Source organism: Octopus bimaculoides, chromosome 1, assembly GCF_001194135.2.
Source record: "Octopus bimaculoides isolate UCB-OBI-ISO-001 chromosome 1, ASM119413v2, whole genome shotgun sequence".
Classification (NCBI taxonomy): domain Eukaryota; kingdom Metazoa; phylum Mollusca; class Cephalopoda; order Octopoda; family Octopodidae; genus Octopus; species Octopus bimaculoides.
The window spans coordinates 129,337,586-129,351,348 of record NC_068981.1 but is presented as its reverse complement, the minus strand read 5'-3'; the positions used below and the strand labels follow the sequence as shown (position 1 = coordinate 129,351,348).

At 35.4% G+C, this 13,763-nt stretch overlaps 1 protein-coding gene across 1 annotated transcript; it reads right to left on the bottom strand.

Annotated features, from left to right (window-relative positions):
• Positions 1–1,653: 1,653 nt before the first annotated feature.
• LOC106878208 (coiled-coil domain-containing protein 86) lies at positions 1,654–13,069 on the bottom strand. Its single transcript, XM_014927357.2, has 4 exons — positions 12,858–13,069; positions 9,778–9,907; positions 6,411–6,485; positions 1,654–1,800 (listed from the first exon to the last, which is right to left on the bottom strand). Exons 1-4 carry the CDS (start codon positions 13,013–13,015, stop codon positions 1,729–1,731), a joined length of 435 nt encoding a protein of 144 aa, XP_014782843.1. The 5' UTR covers positions 13,016–13,069; the 3' UTR covers positions 1,654–1,728.
• Between the last annotated feature and the right edge of the window lie 694 nt (positions 13,070–13,763).

Genomic DNA, 13,763 nt, shown 5'->3' with positions numbered 1-13,763 from the left:
GAAAGCAAAATCGTGATGGCACCTGTGCCCAGCATCACCTTCCTGGCACGTGTAGAGATATTCGAGCGAGATCGTTGCCAGTGCCGCTGGACTGGCTCCTGTGCAGGTGGCATGTAAAAGCACTCAATACACTCTCGGAGTGGTTGGCATTAGGAAGGGCATCCAGCTGTAGAAACTCTGCCAGATCAGATTGGAGCCTGCTGTAGCCATCTAGTTCACCAGTCCTCAGTCAAATCGTCCAACCCATGCTAGCATGGAAAGCAGACGTTAAACGATGATGATAATATACACACACATATATATGTATGTATGTATATATATGTATATCCAGCCTTTGAAAAATCAATCAGTAAATAAAATAAAACGAATATATATAGATATATATATATCCAAAGTTTTAAATTTTTACATTTAATAAAGAGATTTGACACCGATGTTTAATTTATATACATGGATATAAATTAAACATCGGTGTCAAATCTCTTTATTAAATGTAAAAATTTTAAACTTTGGATATATAAACAAGGAGAATGATCCTTAAAGAATCTAATTTAGATTTTTTGAGGTGAAATCTTATGCTATATTGGTAATGATTAGAGTTTACTTTGAAAAATTATATATATATATAAATATGTGTGTGTATATATATATATATATATATATACACACATACACACACATGTACATACATATACACACACACATATATACACGAATACACATTTGTATATATACACACACATATACATACATATATATATGCATAAAGCTAGAACATCCCAATGCTACACACATATATATATCTGAACATTTGTAGAGATGAGCCACATTTGGAATAAAGAATTCAAATTCTCCACTTTACCTTCAAACATTCAAGAGTTCTGAATTTTTATGTGGATATCCAGGAATGGTAGTTCATTGCAACTGGATTATGTCGTGAATTTGATGGATGAGTGAAGTTTGTTCAGTATATTGTTAAATATATTCATATCTTCATTCAATTTGTCCCAGAAGATGAAGCAATCATCAAGGAAGTGTTTCCACTGTTTAATGATATATTTCTGGTATTCCTGATCAAAAGCTTTTTTTTCTACTTTCTCATAAAGTTTTTCTTCCAAGTATCGCATAACTAAGTTTGCATATGAGGGCACAAACTGCGTACCCATAGCCATGCACTTTATCTGTCGATATGTTTTATTGTCGAATCTAAAGGTATCTTTCTCTAGTATTAGGTGTGTGACCTTGGTGATGAAGTCAGTCTTGAAGCGTTCATTTATCCATACTCTATGTTTCTCTACCCAGTATTTGATTGCTTCTAGGCCTAAAGTGTGAGGTATATTAGTATAGAGATTGGTGACATCAAAACTTGTGAGCATAGTACCTTCTGTGACAGTGGGAGGGATGTGTTGGATGAAATCCATGCCATCCCATACATAACTGGGTAATGGGTATTAATGAGCACAAAGGTTTTAGGAGCATATCTAAAAAATGACTTAGTTGTTGTGATGGATAGCTATGAGGTAGGAGGCTGTGGGCAGATGCATGTGTGCACTAATCACACACTCATTACAGTTATCTTCACTTTCATCTCAAATGTCCAATCACTAATTGCAAATTTTAAAAAATTAAAAGAAATAACCCAAAAACCAAAAGTACTTAATAGTAAAAGTATTTTTATACATTTATTTATACAAAAGACATAATACAATATCAGAGGTGTGTAGCAAATCATCTTATTTGAATATTACTTTTGCGTAAAAGTTTCTTTTTCATATTCTTAAGTTTCTTCAAATTCTTTATCTGCAACAAAATAAAACAAAATACTTTAATAACGAACAACTGAAGGCAAACTAATTGCTTTATGACAAAGCATGATCTTCAAACTCTGGGCCTCACAGAGGCAACGGCTAGTGACCAAGACCTTTGGCAATATGGTGTGCTTGAGAAAACCCACAAAGCCAAGTGAAATTGTAGTCATGGCTGATGCTGGTGTCATGTAACTGGGCCTCATGAAGGCAAAGTGTCATGTAACTGGGCCTCATGAAGGCAAAGTGGCTGATACCGGTGGCATGTGAAAAGCTCCTTTCAAGTGCTAGGCCTCACAGAGGCAATGACTGAGACCTTTGGCATTACGTTGTGCTTGAGAAGGAAACCTACCACATTCATGACAAATACTGGTGTCACACAAATGGCACCCATGCTAATGGCACGTAAAAGAACCTATTACACTCTCGGAGTGGTTGGCATTAGGAAGGGCATCCATAGAAACCATGCCAAATCAGATTGGAGTCTGGTGCAGCCTTCTAGCTTGCCAACCCTGATCAAACTGTCCAACCCATGCCAGCATGGACAAAGGACGTTAAATGATGATGATGATAATATACTGTGCTGAATGCCTTCTGCCTTAATAAAATAATAATCATTCATTGCTAGTGATGTTAGGAGTAATAATTTCTTTACATCTATACACTTTTCCTTACTGGTTAGCAAGTCTTCTTTAATTTAAAAATTCTAATTGTTTGGTACACTTCTTCACAGCTCAATAGCTTTCTTAATTCTTTTAAGCACTATGAGTTATTTCCCCTCGCAACCCCGTACGCCTGAAAGACATCTTGTACCAAAGCAAACTTTTAAGATATTTGTTTTAATAAACATCCTTTGTGGAGCAACACTTCCAAAATGCTGGAATTTTATAAAAATTTCTGAATAATTGCCAGTAATAATACAGGACTAGCTGGACCCGTGAACAATTCACGGAAAACATAAAAAATGTAAGCATCTGTAAACAGTATACTGGTGTCATGAGAAATGTTTGCATATTATGACCGTCTGTCTTTACGTTCTGAGTTCAAATTCTGCAGAGATCAACTTTGCCTTTCGTCCTTTCGGAGTCGAAAAATTAAGTATTAGTTGTGTACTAGGGTTGATCTAATCAACTGGCCCCGCTCCCCACAAAAAATTCAGGCCTAGAAAAGTATATTGTGACAGTTACAGAATATAGAAATTGATGTAACACCAACGACTATATAATCCAACCAAAATATCTGTTACACAAACGTAAACGGAATTACTATTTAACCTTAAAATACATCGTACATATTCAAAGAACCTTAATGTACAAATTGAAATGCAAAAGAACGAAATAATAAATGGATTTATGAATGAAAGTTTGGTAATTGCGTTTATTTCCACCACACGACACTTATTATTGCAAGCATGTTTTAAATAATCTAAACTATACATACACACACAAATACATTCATATATATGTCTCGAGTTGTAGCAGTAATTCAAAGGGGCCAGCCTTGTCATATCCTGTGTGAGGTTGAATCTCCCGGAGAACTACGTTAATGTTATGCATGTTTGTGGAGTACTCAGCCATTTGTGAGTTAATTTTATCATCGTGTGGTAATGAAAAGTGAAACTAACATTCAATGTTTGCTGTGTATATGTATCTATGTATGAACTTTCCTTTGAATTTATGTATCTGCTGTCTCTCTCACTTCCGTTGTGTCCCTCTTCTCCCCTGCTTTTGATTTAACAATGTGTATATGTATCTACTTCTCTTGCAATGTGATAAACATTAAAAACACAAAACGAACGCCGTCACCACTCACTGTCTCTCTCACTTTGCCACTTCTTTGAAGTGTGACGCACACAACAGGTACGTACAAAAACAAAAAGTTAGCATATTAATATGATTGATGATGGTGATGATGATAAATACATATGTTTAGGAGATGGGATACATAAGTCCTCACCTTAACAAATGAAGCAGAAAAACAGGAGGGAGGGACAACCATTGTTTTACTGCTTTGTGGATGAGTGTAGGACAGAAAGTTGGAGTATACTCTGAATGACGAACCCTAAAGCAGCCAGCTTTAAGGTTGTTTCTGACAGATTGGATTTCCAGCTGGAAAAAGGTACCAGTCATCTTGAATTAACACCTGCCACTGGTTCTATGTCCTTTTCCAGAAAGATTATAATATAGGGAAATGTACAACTCCAGTGCCACTAAAAAGCTTCCTTGTATAGGTATCTACTGTAATGTGGATCATGGATCTTAGAACTCAGGACTGATTGTTGTTGTTTCAGCCATTGAAATTTCATGTGCTTCCCAATCTATGAAAGTAGAGACTTGGAATATGAACTGAGTTAAACCAGGTTTGTCTGTCCATCTTATATCAGCATGAAAAAGTAAGCACAAAACTGACAATGATGTGATAATACCCCACAGGTGTACTCATAAAAACAGTACTGTTTGTCTAACGTTTTGTTTTTCCATGCTAGTATGGCTTGGGAGGTGGGTATTTTGGAGGCAAAATTTAAAACTAGATGCTTTTCCTGTTGCTAACCTTTACTTCTTTTTCAAGCAAGGGATTTTTTTGTCTTTTTCCAGCGGTCTTTGAAAGTGCAGAGCAATCAATTGTAATGTCAACAATGAATGTGATCATCATCAATTTTTTTACTCAAGCAGTGATGAAATGGAATATCAAATTCATGAAGTTCTATATTTTAGAGATGAGGAATTATGTACAATATTTACATTGGATGGATAGATGTCCTCACCTTACGTGTTGTAGAGGTTTGGCATGTCATTCAATGAGGCATTTCCTTGTGGATATAATCAGTTCATTAGCAGGTAAGTCAACATTGTATGTAAAGAATTCCACCCACTTCACAGAATTGATCAATGATACCCCCATTGGATCCAACAAATGGTGAGTCTAGATATAAGTCTATTCACCAAAGTCCCAACTGATGAAGCACTATCAGTGATTCAAGAAAAACCAGTGATGGACACCTCTTTAAAAGAATACACTAGAATATACCAATAGGAAACTTGATGGAAATGTTGACCTTCTGTGTAGAAACTATCTACTTCAGAATAGACATAGATATATATAGACAGGAAGTGGGTTTAGCTATGGGTTCACCATTATCACCAATATATACATGGAATACTTTGAGAATTTGGCTTTAGAATCAACACCACTAAAGCCAACCCTATGGTTTCAATATGTTGATGACACCTTTATACTCTGGCCCCACCAGGAAGATGTCCAAGTACTGCTAGATCATGTGAACTCATTAAAGCCACCCATACAGTTCACAATGGAAAAGGAAAAAGACAATCAGCTAGAATTCATGGATGTATTAATAACACACACTGAGTATGGGTTCAGGACATCCATATACTGCAAGACAACCTTCACTGGACGATACCTCAACTTCAATTCCCACCATCCATCCAGTATAAAGAGAGGGATTGCTCAGTGCCTAAAACATTGAGCAAAGATCCTCATATACACACCACAAAGAAATGATCAAACTAAGTAACAATCTATTAAGCAACAACTACCCAAAACACATACTATCCACTCCATTTAGGAAGAGAGAAGATAAAACCCATAAACTGACTACAGTCTGGCTATCCTATGTGAAAGGCCTCTTGGAAAAGATACAAAAGAAATGCGGTCCATACGACACCAGGACAGTGTTCAAGAGTAATAAACACTTCGCAAATATCTCCTCCAAGTAAAACCACCAATAGAAGACAATATGACCAAAGACTGTGTATACTCCAGCCCATGCAGTTGTGGTAGATTATACAAAGGCAAAACATGCCACCCCCTCAAAATAAGGGTAGAGGAACATCATAAAGCTGTGATACGAGGGGATATTGAAAAATCGGGTATAGCTGATCATGTATGGAAAAATGGAGACCATCTCCCCCCACGGGATGAAGTTAAAATAATAGACAGAGAACACCACTGGAAAATACGAAAACTAAAAGAGGCAACACATATGCTAGGACACAATAACCTCCTAAGCGGACCCAGTGCAGATATGAGTAGAATATGGAAACCAGTATTAAGGAAAGATACAAAACTAATAGGTTTATAGTCCAAAAATTCACTCTAATTGCCCACGGGCATATAGTGTAGTGCTTAAGAGTGTGGGCTACTAACCCCAAGATTCTGGGTTCAATCCCAATCAGTGACTTGAATAAATAATAACATCAGCAAAAAATATCTTAGGAATTAGAACAGAGTACCCCATTAGTCAAAGAAAGGATTAGGTTCAAAATTCCACCAGGATACCTGATGAAGGCTGGAGAGTATATCAGCTGAAACATATTAACAACAAACAAGGTGAGGACACCTATCCGTCCAATGTAAATTTTGTACAAATTCATGCACATTTGCAAACATACACATACATATATGACAGGCTTCCTGCAGTTTCCGTCTATCAAATTCATTCACAGGGTATTAGCTAGCCTGATACCACATAGTTGCAAATATACCTGTGTGTGTGTGTGTGTGTGTGCGCGCGCGTATGTGTGAATGTTTACTTGCATACATGCAAACATGCATAAAATAAAATTTCAAGGAACTGGTGCTTACTGGTTGAACAACTTCTGCTTTTCTTTCATTTTCAAGTTTTCTCAGTCTCTTCTGTTTTGCTATAATTTTATTATTCTGAAATTAAAAATATTTGAAGGGAAGCCACTGGTAAACAAACTACAGATTTCTTTAAAAAAACATAATTAAGTTATTGAATTTTTTTTTAATGGAAAATAACTGTCAACAACTCTGTAGATGTATAAAATCATTAATTGATAGCCAATGTGTGTTAGAGTCACTGGAATATTGAACACCATATGCTGGTCTAATCTCACACTGTCTAACTGAAAACAATGCTACTCATAATTGTGTTGCTGAAAAGGGGAGCAATCTGCATAATCAGTACCAGCATTTTAATGCATTTTCCAATGATAGCATGGAATGGATTAGTATGAACGGCAACTCACTACTTGTCTCAGTTTTCTAAGATGCCCAACATTTTAAGTTCTGAGCTCAACTCTTCTAATATTTTGCTCTAGCAAGTGCATCTTCCACTGATGTCACATATGGTATGTGCATCTGAAGCAAATATTGTCCATATCAATGTTAACTACCTCTACACTAAATTCTTCACTGATTTAGCTACAATGTCTTCGTACATGACTTGAACAACTATTTTATTATCCACCTTCACTTTCATGTCACTTTCTTTTCCCTACCATCGAGAGCAAGTACACCAGTGTTATTGCAGAGAATTCTCCCCAAAGATACATATCGTGAGTTTTATAAACAGCTTTGCAATTTAGAAGAATGTTTCACACTGTTCCTCCTTGAGGCACAGATTATTAGCAAATCAATTTTTGGTTTTTTCCATGGACAGATGTAGCTAACATTTACTTGATATCATTCTTTACTTCCCTTTCTTCCTCTACTTTCAACACTGTTCTTTAGCTCTTCTAACCCCATCTACTGCACTATTATGCATTCACATCAATTATAGCCTGGCTAGGACAGTGCTCTAGCTAGTCTATAGCCAGTAGCTCTCAGGAGGTTATCTCTCAGAGGCATCCAGATGTTCTTTGTCCTCTCCTTTCTATCTAAGTAGGCATTCAATATCTATATAAGTAAGCATCATTTTGTCCTAAACAAAAGGAGCTCAACTTCCCTACAGTCTATTTCCTAGTTGTAATTTACTTCTTAATTTTCTACCTGAAATTGATAATCACTAACCAAGGACAAAATAGAAAAAGCTTCAGGAATCAGACCTCCTGTCCTTACATCCATATTCTTTGGCAATCCAACAGTCAATATATACAATGAATCTCAGTGTAAATTGATGACCAAACTACTGTATTGAGACATGACAAGAAAATAGCCTGGGATTGGTATACTGACCTAACTTGATCAACTACACTCATCATCATTTCACATTCACTTCTCATGCTGACATGGATTGGATAGTTACTAGGATCCAAGAGTCAGATGATCACAGCAGGTTTCAGTTTTGGCATGATTTGTGTGGCTGGTTGCCTATCTTAAAACTAACTGCTTTATGGAAGATACTGGATGCATTTTTGTGGCAGTAGAACTATAGAAGTAGCCTTGCCCCTGGCAAGACTAAAAGTCCTTTTAACCTTAATTCACCAACCACTTAGCCCGAGGTTACTTTGTAACTCACAAGACTAAAGAGCCTCCATGATTGAGAAAGAGAATAGAGAGAGAGAGAGCATAGTGACTTTGGGTATAGTATCGAGAATTTAAAGTATAATGGAAGGGAAAGATTTATTGTTGTGAAAGTGTGTTCCTGACATTAATCGCTGTCCTTTTCAATCATATTCACTCCCACCCAAGATTAATCCTGATCATCTGCATATAGGTTTTGTTCAAACACCTCCTGCTTAGCCTACATCCTTCATAAATGAATATTTTCAAAGTATGAGGCAAGATGGAGGTCTCTTCTATGTGGCCATTCAACATGCTAGATATAACAGCCAAATTTGTGTGTTATCAATAATGCTTGAGAAAATGATGGGCTCCACCAAAGTTAGTACATTCTCAAGAGCTGACTTGAAAGCTAAAACATATTTTGCAAAAGTGCTTTGACAACTTAATTTCATTTAGCATCATCAAAATATAGGAATTAGATATTTCAAGGAAACAAATCCAGTGCAGTACATTCCTTCCACTATAAGAAATTCTTTTTAATCAGACCAAGAAGTATTGCATTTAGCATTTACAGATGCTCCCAATAAATCTATATTATAATGATTGAAGTGCGGGATTTTGTCCAGTTTATTTTTTTCCTGTTATTAAAAAAAAGTCATATTACTTTGAAGAAATTATAAATGAATATTAAAAAAATGTTTAACCTATAAAGTTTATTTGTATATTAAGCATAAATTATAATGTTTAATATTACTAGATTTGCTTCTGTTTTAAATGCCAATTTCCGTTTAACTGACAGGTTAATATCCAGAAGAAAACCATTGACAGGAAAGGAATTACTAAGGTTTTGAAATCAAGAAAATACTGAACCAACTACAAACTTTGGTAGTTGAAATTCAGTTAGCTAGCTTAAAACTAGTACAGTTATAGAGCAAGAATACAATACACCAGCAAATTAGTGTTTGAAGTATGTTAGTAAGTAATGGTTTGCCTAAATATGTGGTCACCATATACTAGTCATTGTGTAATCTAAGAATCATAGTGAGTTAAGAAATGTACTTATGTTGTTTATGAGTGAACAAAGTACGTTGTTTTTGAGTGAATTTCACACAACTCTGTTCAAGTTTACTCATACTTTTTTGGTTAAATTGATAATGGATGAAAGATCAGTAGTAGCAATGTTTTAGATATGAAAATGTAACTTAAAGCAGGATATTTAAACTATATACATTAAGTTACAGGATCTAATTGGTTTCTTGAAAGATTGCAAGTGAAAAATTTATCAAACCAATATGGGAATACACCCTCAAACCATAAAATAACTGAAATCATGATCTCATATGGTGCTTGTTCAAATTGTTAAATTAATTGAAAAATGTTATGGATTTGAAATGTTGACTCCAATTGTATGAAGATCGCCATTAATTATAAGACGACTGTTTAACCCTTTAGCATTCACATTATTCTGTTAAAAGTAATGCTTATTTATTCACATTGCTTCGAATTAATCATGCATTATCTTGTAGTTTCAAGATTTTGATGATATGATTGTTTATCTTTGAAATGACATTGTAGGGTAGGTGTGAGAGACTGGAGTTGGCCAGTCTGAACATAAAAAAGGTAAACTATTTTGGTCAGATATGGCCGGTTTAAATGCTAACGGGTTAATGTCAGTAATTATTAATGATTACAGTATTTCTTTTTCATATCTATCACTTCAAATATATCAAATCCTAATTTACTCATTAAAAAATATATTTACCTTAAGTTCTGCTGCCTTTCGTTCTTTAAGTTCTTTCTCAAAATCCTTTACAGCCTTCATTTCCAGTCTTTTTTTAGTTTTCTCAGCCCATGTTGAACTCATACATTTATCTTTTTTTAAAGATGAAAACCTGTTACAAATTAATAAGGTAAAAAACAATAAAGAGAATTATCTTAATGAAATCAAAAGATGAAAAAAAGGAAAAAAAAATTGTTAGAATTTCTTTCATAAGAACCTGCAGTAGTGAGGAATTTATTGAAACAACTCAATATTCTAATAACAAGAACCAAAACTCCACCAAAGGTATATACTTCTTTAGATATCTCTAGTGTTCATGAATTGAACACATTAGAAATCAAAAATCAGCTTCCAAATTACATAAAACCATTACTTGACGGACTCAGCTTTACCTGTTGCTTAGTTCCAGATCAGCCCTGATTAAGCAAGTCTATGAATCTACGACTAAAGACATTCTCTTGTGACCATCCTATATATTTCCAAACATAGTACATTTATGACTACTTTGTCTGTTTTTTGCTAAAGTAATGTGTAATTTGAGGAAGAAATTAGGTGCTATTTCAAGCAAATCAAATGTCAATAAAGAGGCTCCTTGTAGGCTCAACAGGTTAACCCCCACCCCCATGATATATCTTTTATTTTAACGTAACTTAAAAGCAAGATTAAATAATTTTGGGGGCATTTATCTTCATTCTTATCAGACTATTATGACTTTGCTAATACATGGTCTCCAAGAAAAATTTTGCAATGCAGAACAAAACTCCCCATTCCAGGTTACCAACTGAGACCATTGAGAAAATTGTTCCATCACCTTCCTTTAAGTAAAGGTAAAGTTACCTTCTTGAGTCATGCTGACTCACAAGGGCTGGTTTCCCTGTTTCACAGCGTATAAATTCCCCTCCTGGACAGGACGCTGGTCCATCACAGGATTACTTATATTTGCTAGCTGAGTGGACTGGAGCAACACGAAATGAAGTGTTTTGTTCAAGAACACAATGCATTGCCCAGTCCAGGAATTGAAACCACAATCTTACAATCATGAGTCCAAGACTCTAAGCACTAAGCCATGTGCCTCCACTCACCTTCCTTTCATCAAGGAGGGCAGGCATTTTTTAATCTACCTGGTAGCTTTGCAAAAGAGATTGTATGGTAGATGAGATTGAAAAATATGAAGACAGACTTCTTTGGACAAGCCCTTATTGACTTTTTCATGTTTCACTTGAAAAGCAAATAAGGGTAGAGAGGGAGGTACTGTCTCCCACGAAATTTGTTGAAAGATGGAGATGAAAGTGGTGAGTTTGGTCTGAGTAAATGAGTCTGCTCTGAACATGTACCTGTATATTGAGGATGGACAACTGAGAGAAAGCACTTTCCTTAGGGGTCAGAGTGGCTGTGTTTTTGTAAGGTTTCCCTGAGTAGCCTTTGAAGGTCTCCCACTCTCTTTTGTGGGTTAGGGTTGTTTGTCATCGCTTGTGGTTAATAAAGAAATCATTATTATTATTTATAAGAGCCATAGAGGATCTATTTCAAAACGGGGGCACCAGTATTTTCTTAACGAAACACTTTGAAACTTGGGACACTGGTAGAATGTGTCATATAAAACATCTTTTACTCTTAGTCTTCTTAACAGAAAAACGTACATCGCAAGTTATTCCATGTTAAAGTTGTCGTATTTCTGTAATTTCAACCAATCACTGACGTCTATTTAGCTGAATAGAGTTACTGCTAGGCGGTCATAAAAATGTTATTCCCTGTGACATATTTCATCCGGTTTAATCGTAATTTATACGCATATAGTGTTTATATAATAAATTACGCTGTGCATATCTATGTGTGTAACAATTTTAGAGTTCGGATTCTAGAGTTAGGGTTAGGGGATTAATACGATATACACCGTTACAGCGCTAACTGTTTTCAACTGAATAGACGTCAGTGATTAGTAGAAATTATCGAAATAAGACAATTTTTTACATGAAATAAATTCGAATACAAAATTTTTTTTCTGTTCTATAACACAAAATAGATAAGTATACGAAGTTTGAAAGTCTTTCGGTACCAAAAACACTACATAAAACATAAATGAAAACTGGTGCCCCCGTTTTGAAATAGATCCGCTATCGAATATTCGCAAGCCAATACAAACTGGAAATCACTAAAACAAACAAGATTTATTTCGTTATTACTATGCTGGATCATATACTATTATTTTTGTTTATTGTATATTTTGGCAATCGTTTTTGGTCTCCATTTTGGCAATCAATCGTTTTTGGTCTCACATTTGTCAATGTCTACGACTGATTGCTGTATATTTTATACTTTAAAAGCGTTATTGGATATACATACATATGTTGGGTAACTTGGTATTATTGTATGTCTGGAAAATTTAATGACGTTCGTGCTTGAAACGTATTTTTTCATGGGTTTCAGTGTGTGGTGTGTAGTGTAAAGGATGACTGTTACAACTAAGATTTTTTTTTAAATGAGTAATTTTCTTAACCAGAAGCCTTATATCTAGCGCTCCCGAACAAATCAATGCACTGGGTCCCAAAAGCCGCGAGACCCTTGGACAACGGCTCGGTGTGTCTATGCCTTAAAATAGTACCGTCTACAGCACTTAAATTATCAAATAATATAATTAAAAGAGAACAGAGCTTGATAAAGCTACGAAGACAAAAATCAGTTTTCTTGAAGAATTAATATTTCAACGCGGTCGCTCGATTTGCCAGGAATAGCAAATTACACACTATCGACTTAGAAAAGGAGATTTCATTAGATGTAGTCCTACGTATGAAAAAGATTGGGTGGTCATGGTTAGAACCGATCCGGGAGATAAACACCAGTTAATAAACTTGGCGAATAGCAATTATCAATATTGTTCTTATATTACAATCACTTTCTTGATACGTAAAACGAAAGATTACCATTAATTATCTTCCCTATCATATTATAAAGACAAAATTTATGACTAGAAAATAATATAAACCACATAAAAAAATCAATATTTAAGAGAATTCCAGTAAACACGTGTCTGTAGCGTGTTGACAAAAACACTAACATATTACCTAGAACGAGTATTCTTCCAGAATTTACCAGATTTTCTTTTTCCTGACGGATTATTTTGATACAATTCTTTAACAGCTTGCGTCTTCTTCAGAATATATTCAGTGTATTCGTTATCCGACATGCCTACACTAGTCACGACATCAGATTTAGACGCCATAGCGGCTGATTGCACGGTGCGCTACCTTGTGGAATTAAACAACTAAAACTGGGGAAAGGGTAGATAATTATTTCTGAAAGCGTACTTTTTCAGTATCAGAGTAAAATGCAAAACACAAAATCTCTGCCTACAGAAAAATTGTTAGAAAACAACGCTCCGAATATGTCTTATGTATCTCCATTCCCGAATGTACTGTACAGAACGTTACAATGTACTGTACAGAACGTTACAATGCACTGTCAAGTCATGAGATATTTAATCACTCTTTGACTGCAACTTGGGTGTCAGAATGTACTTGCTTCAGCAGTACATATGTTAAGAAATTGGGGAGATCTCATTGTTAGACAAACTGTTTGTCCAGCCTAACAATGAGATCTGCTGCCACTTTGAGAGATATTCTGAAAACATGTGATTGTTTTTGTTTACAATCAACAAAGTTGAAAATATTAGAAGTGTATATGGTGGATCCAGAGTCCACACATCTACTCTTAGTAACAACTTTCTATCAGTAAGTGTTTGCAACAAAAATAAATACTCCCCCCCCCCAACAAACAAAAACCTAAGAGTACTTTTGCAGGCTTACCTAGAAGTAAGTGCAAGCTGACAGAATCGTTAGCATGCTGGACAAAATGCTTAGTGGCCTTTTGTCCATCTTTACATTCCAGAGTTCAATTGCTGCCAAGATCGACTTTACCTTTCGTCCTTTCAGAGTCAAAAAAAAAAAAAAGTAGCAGTTGAACACTGGAGT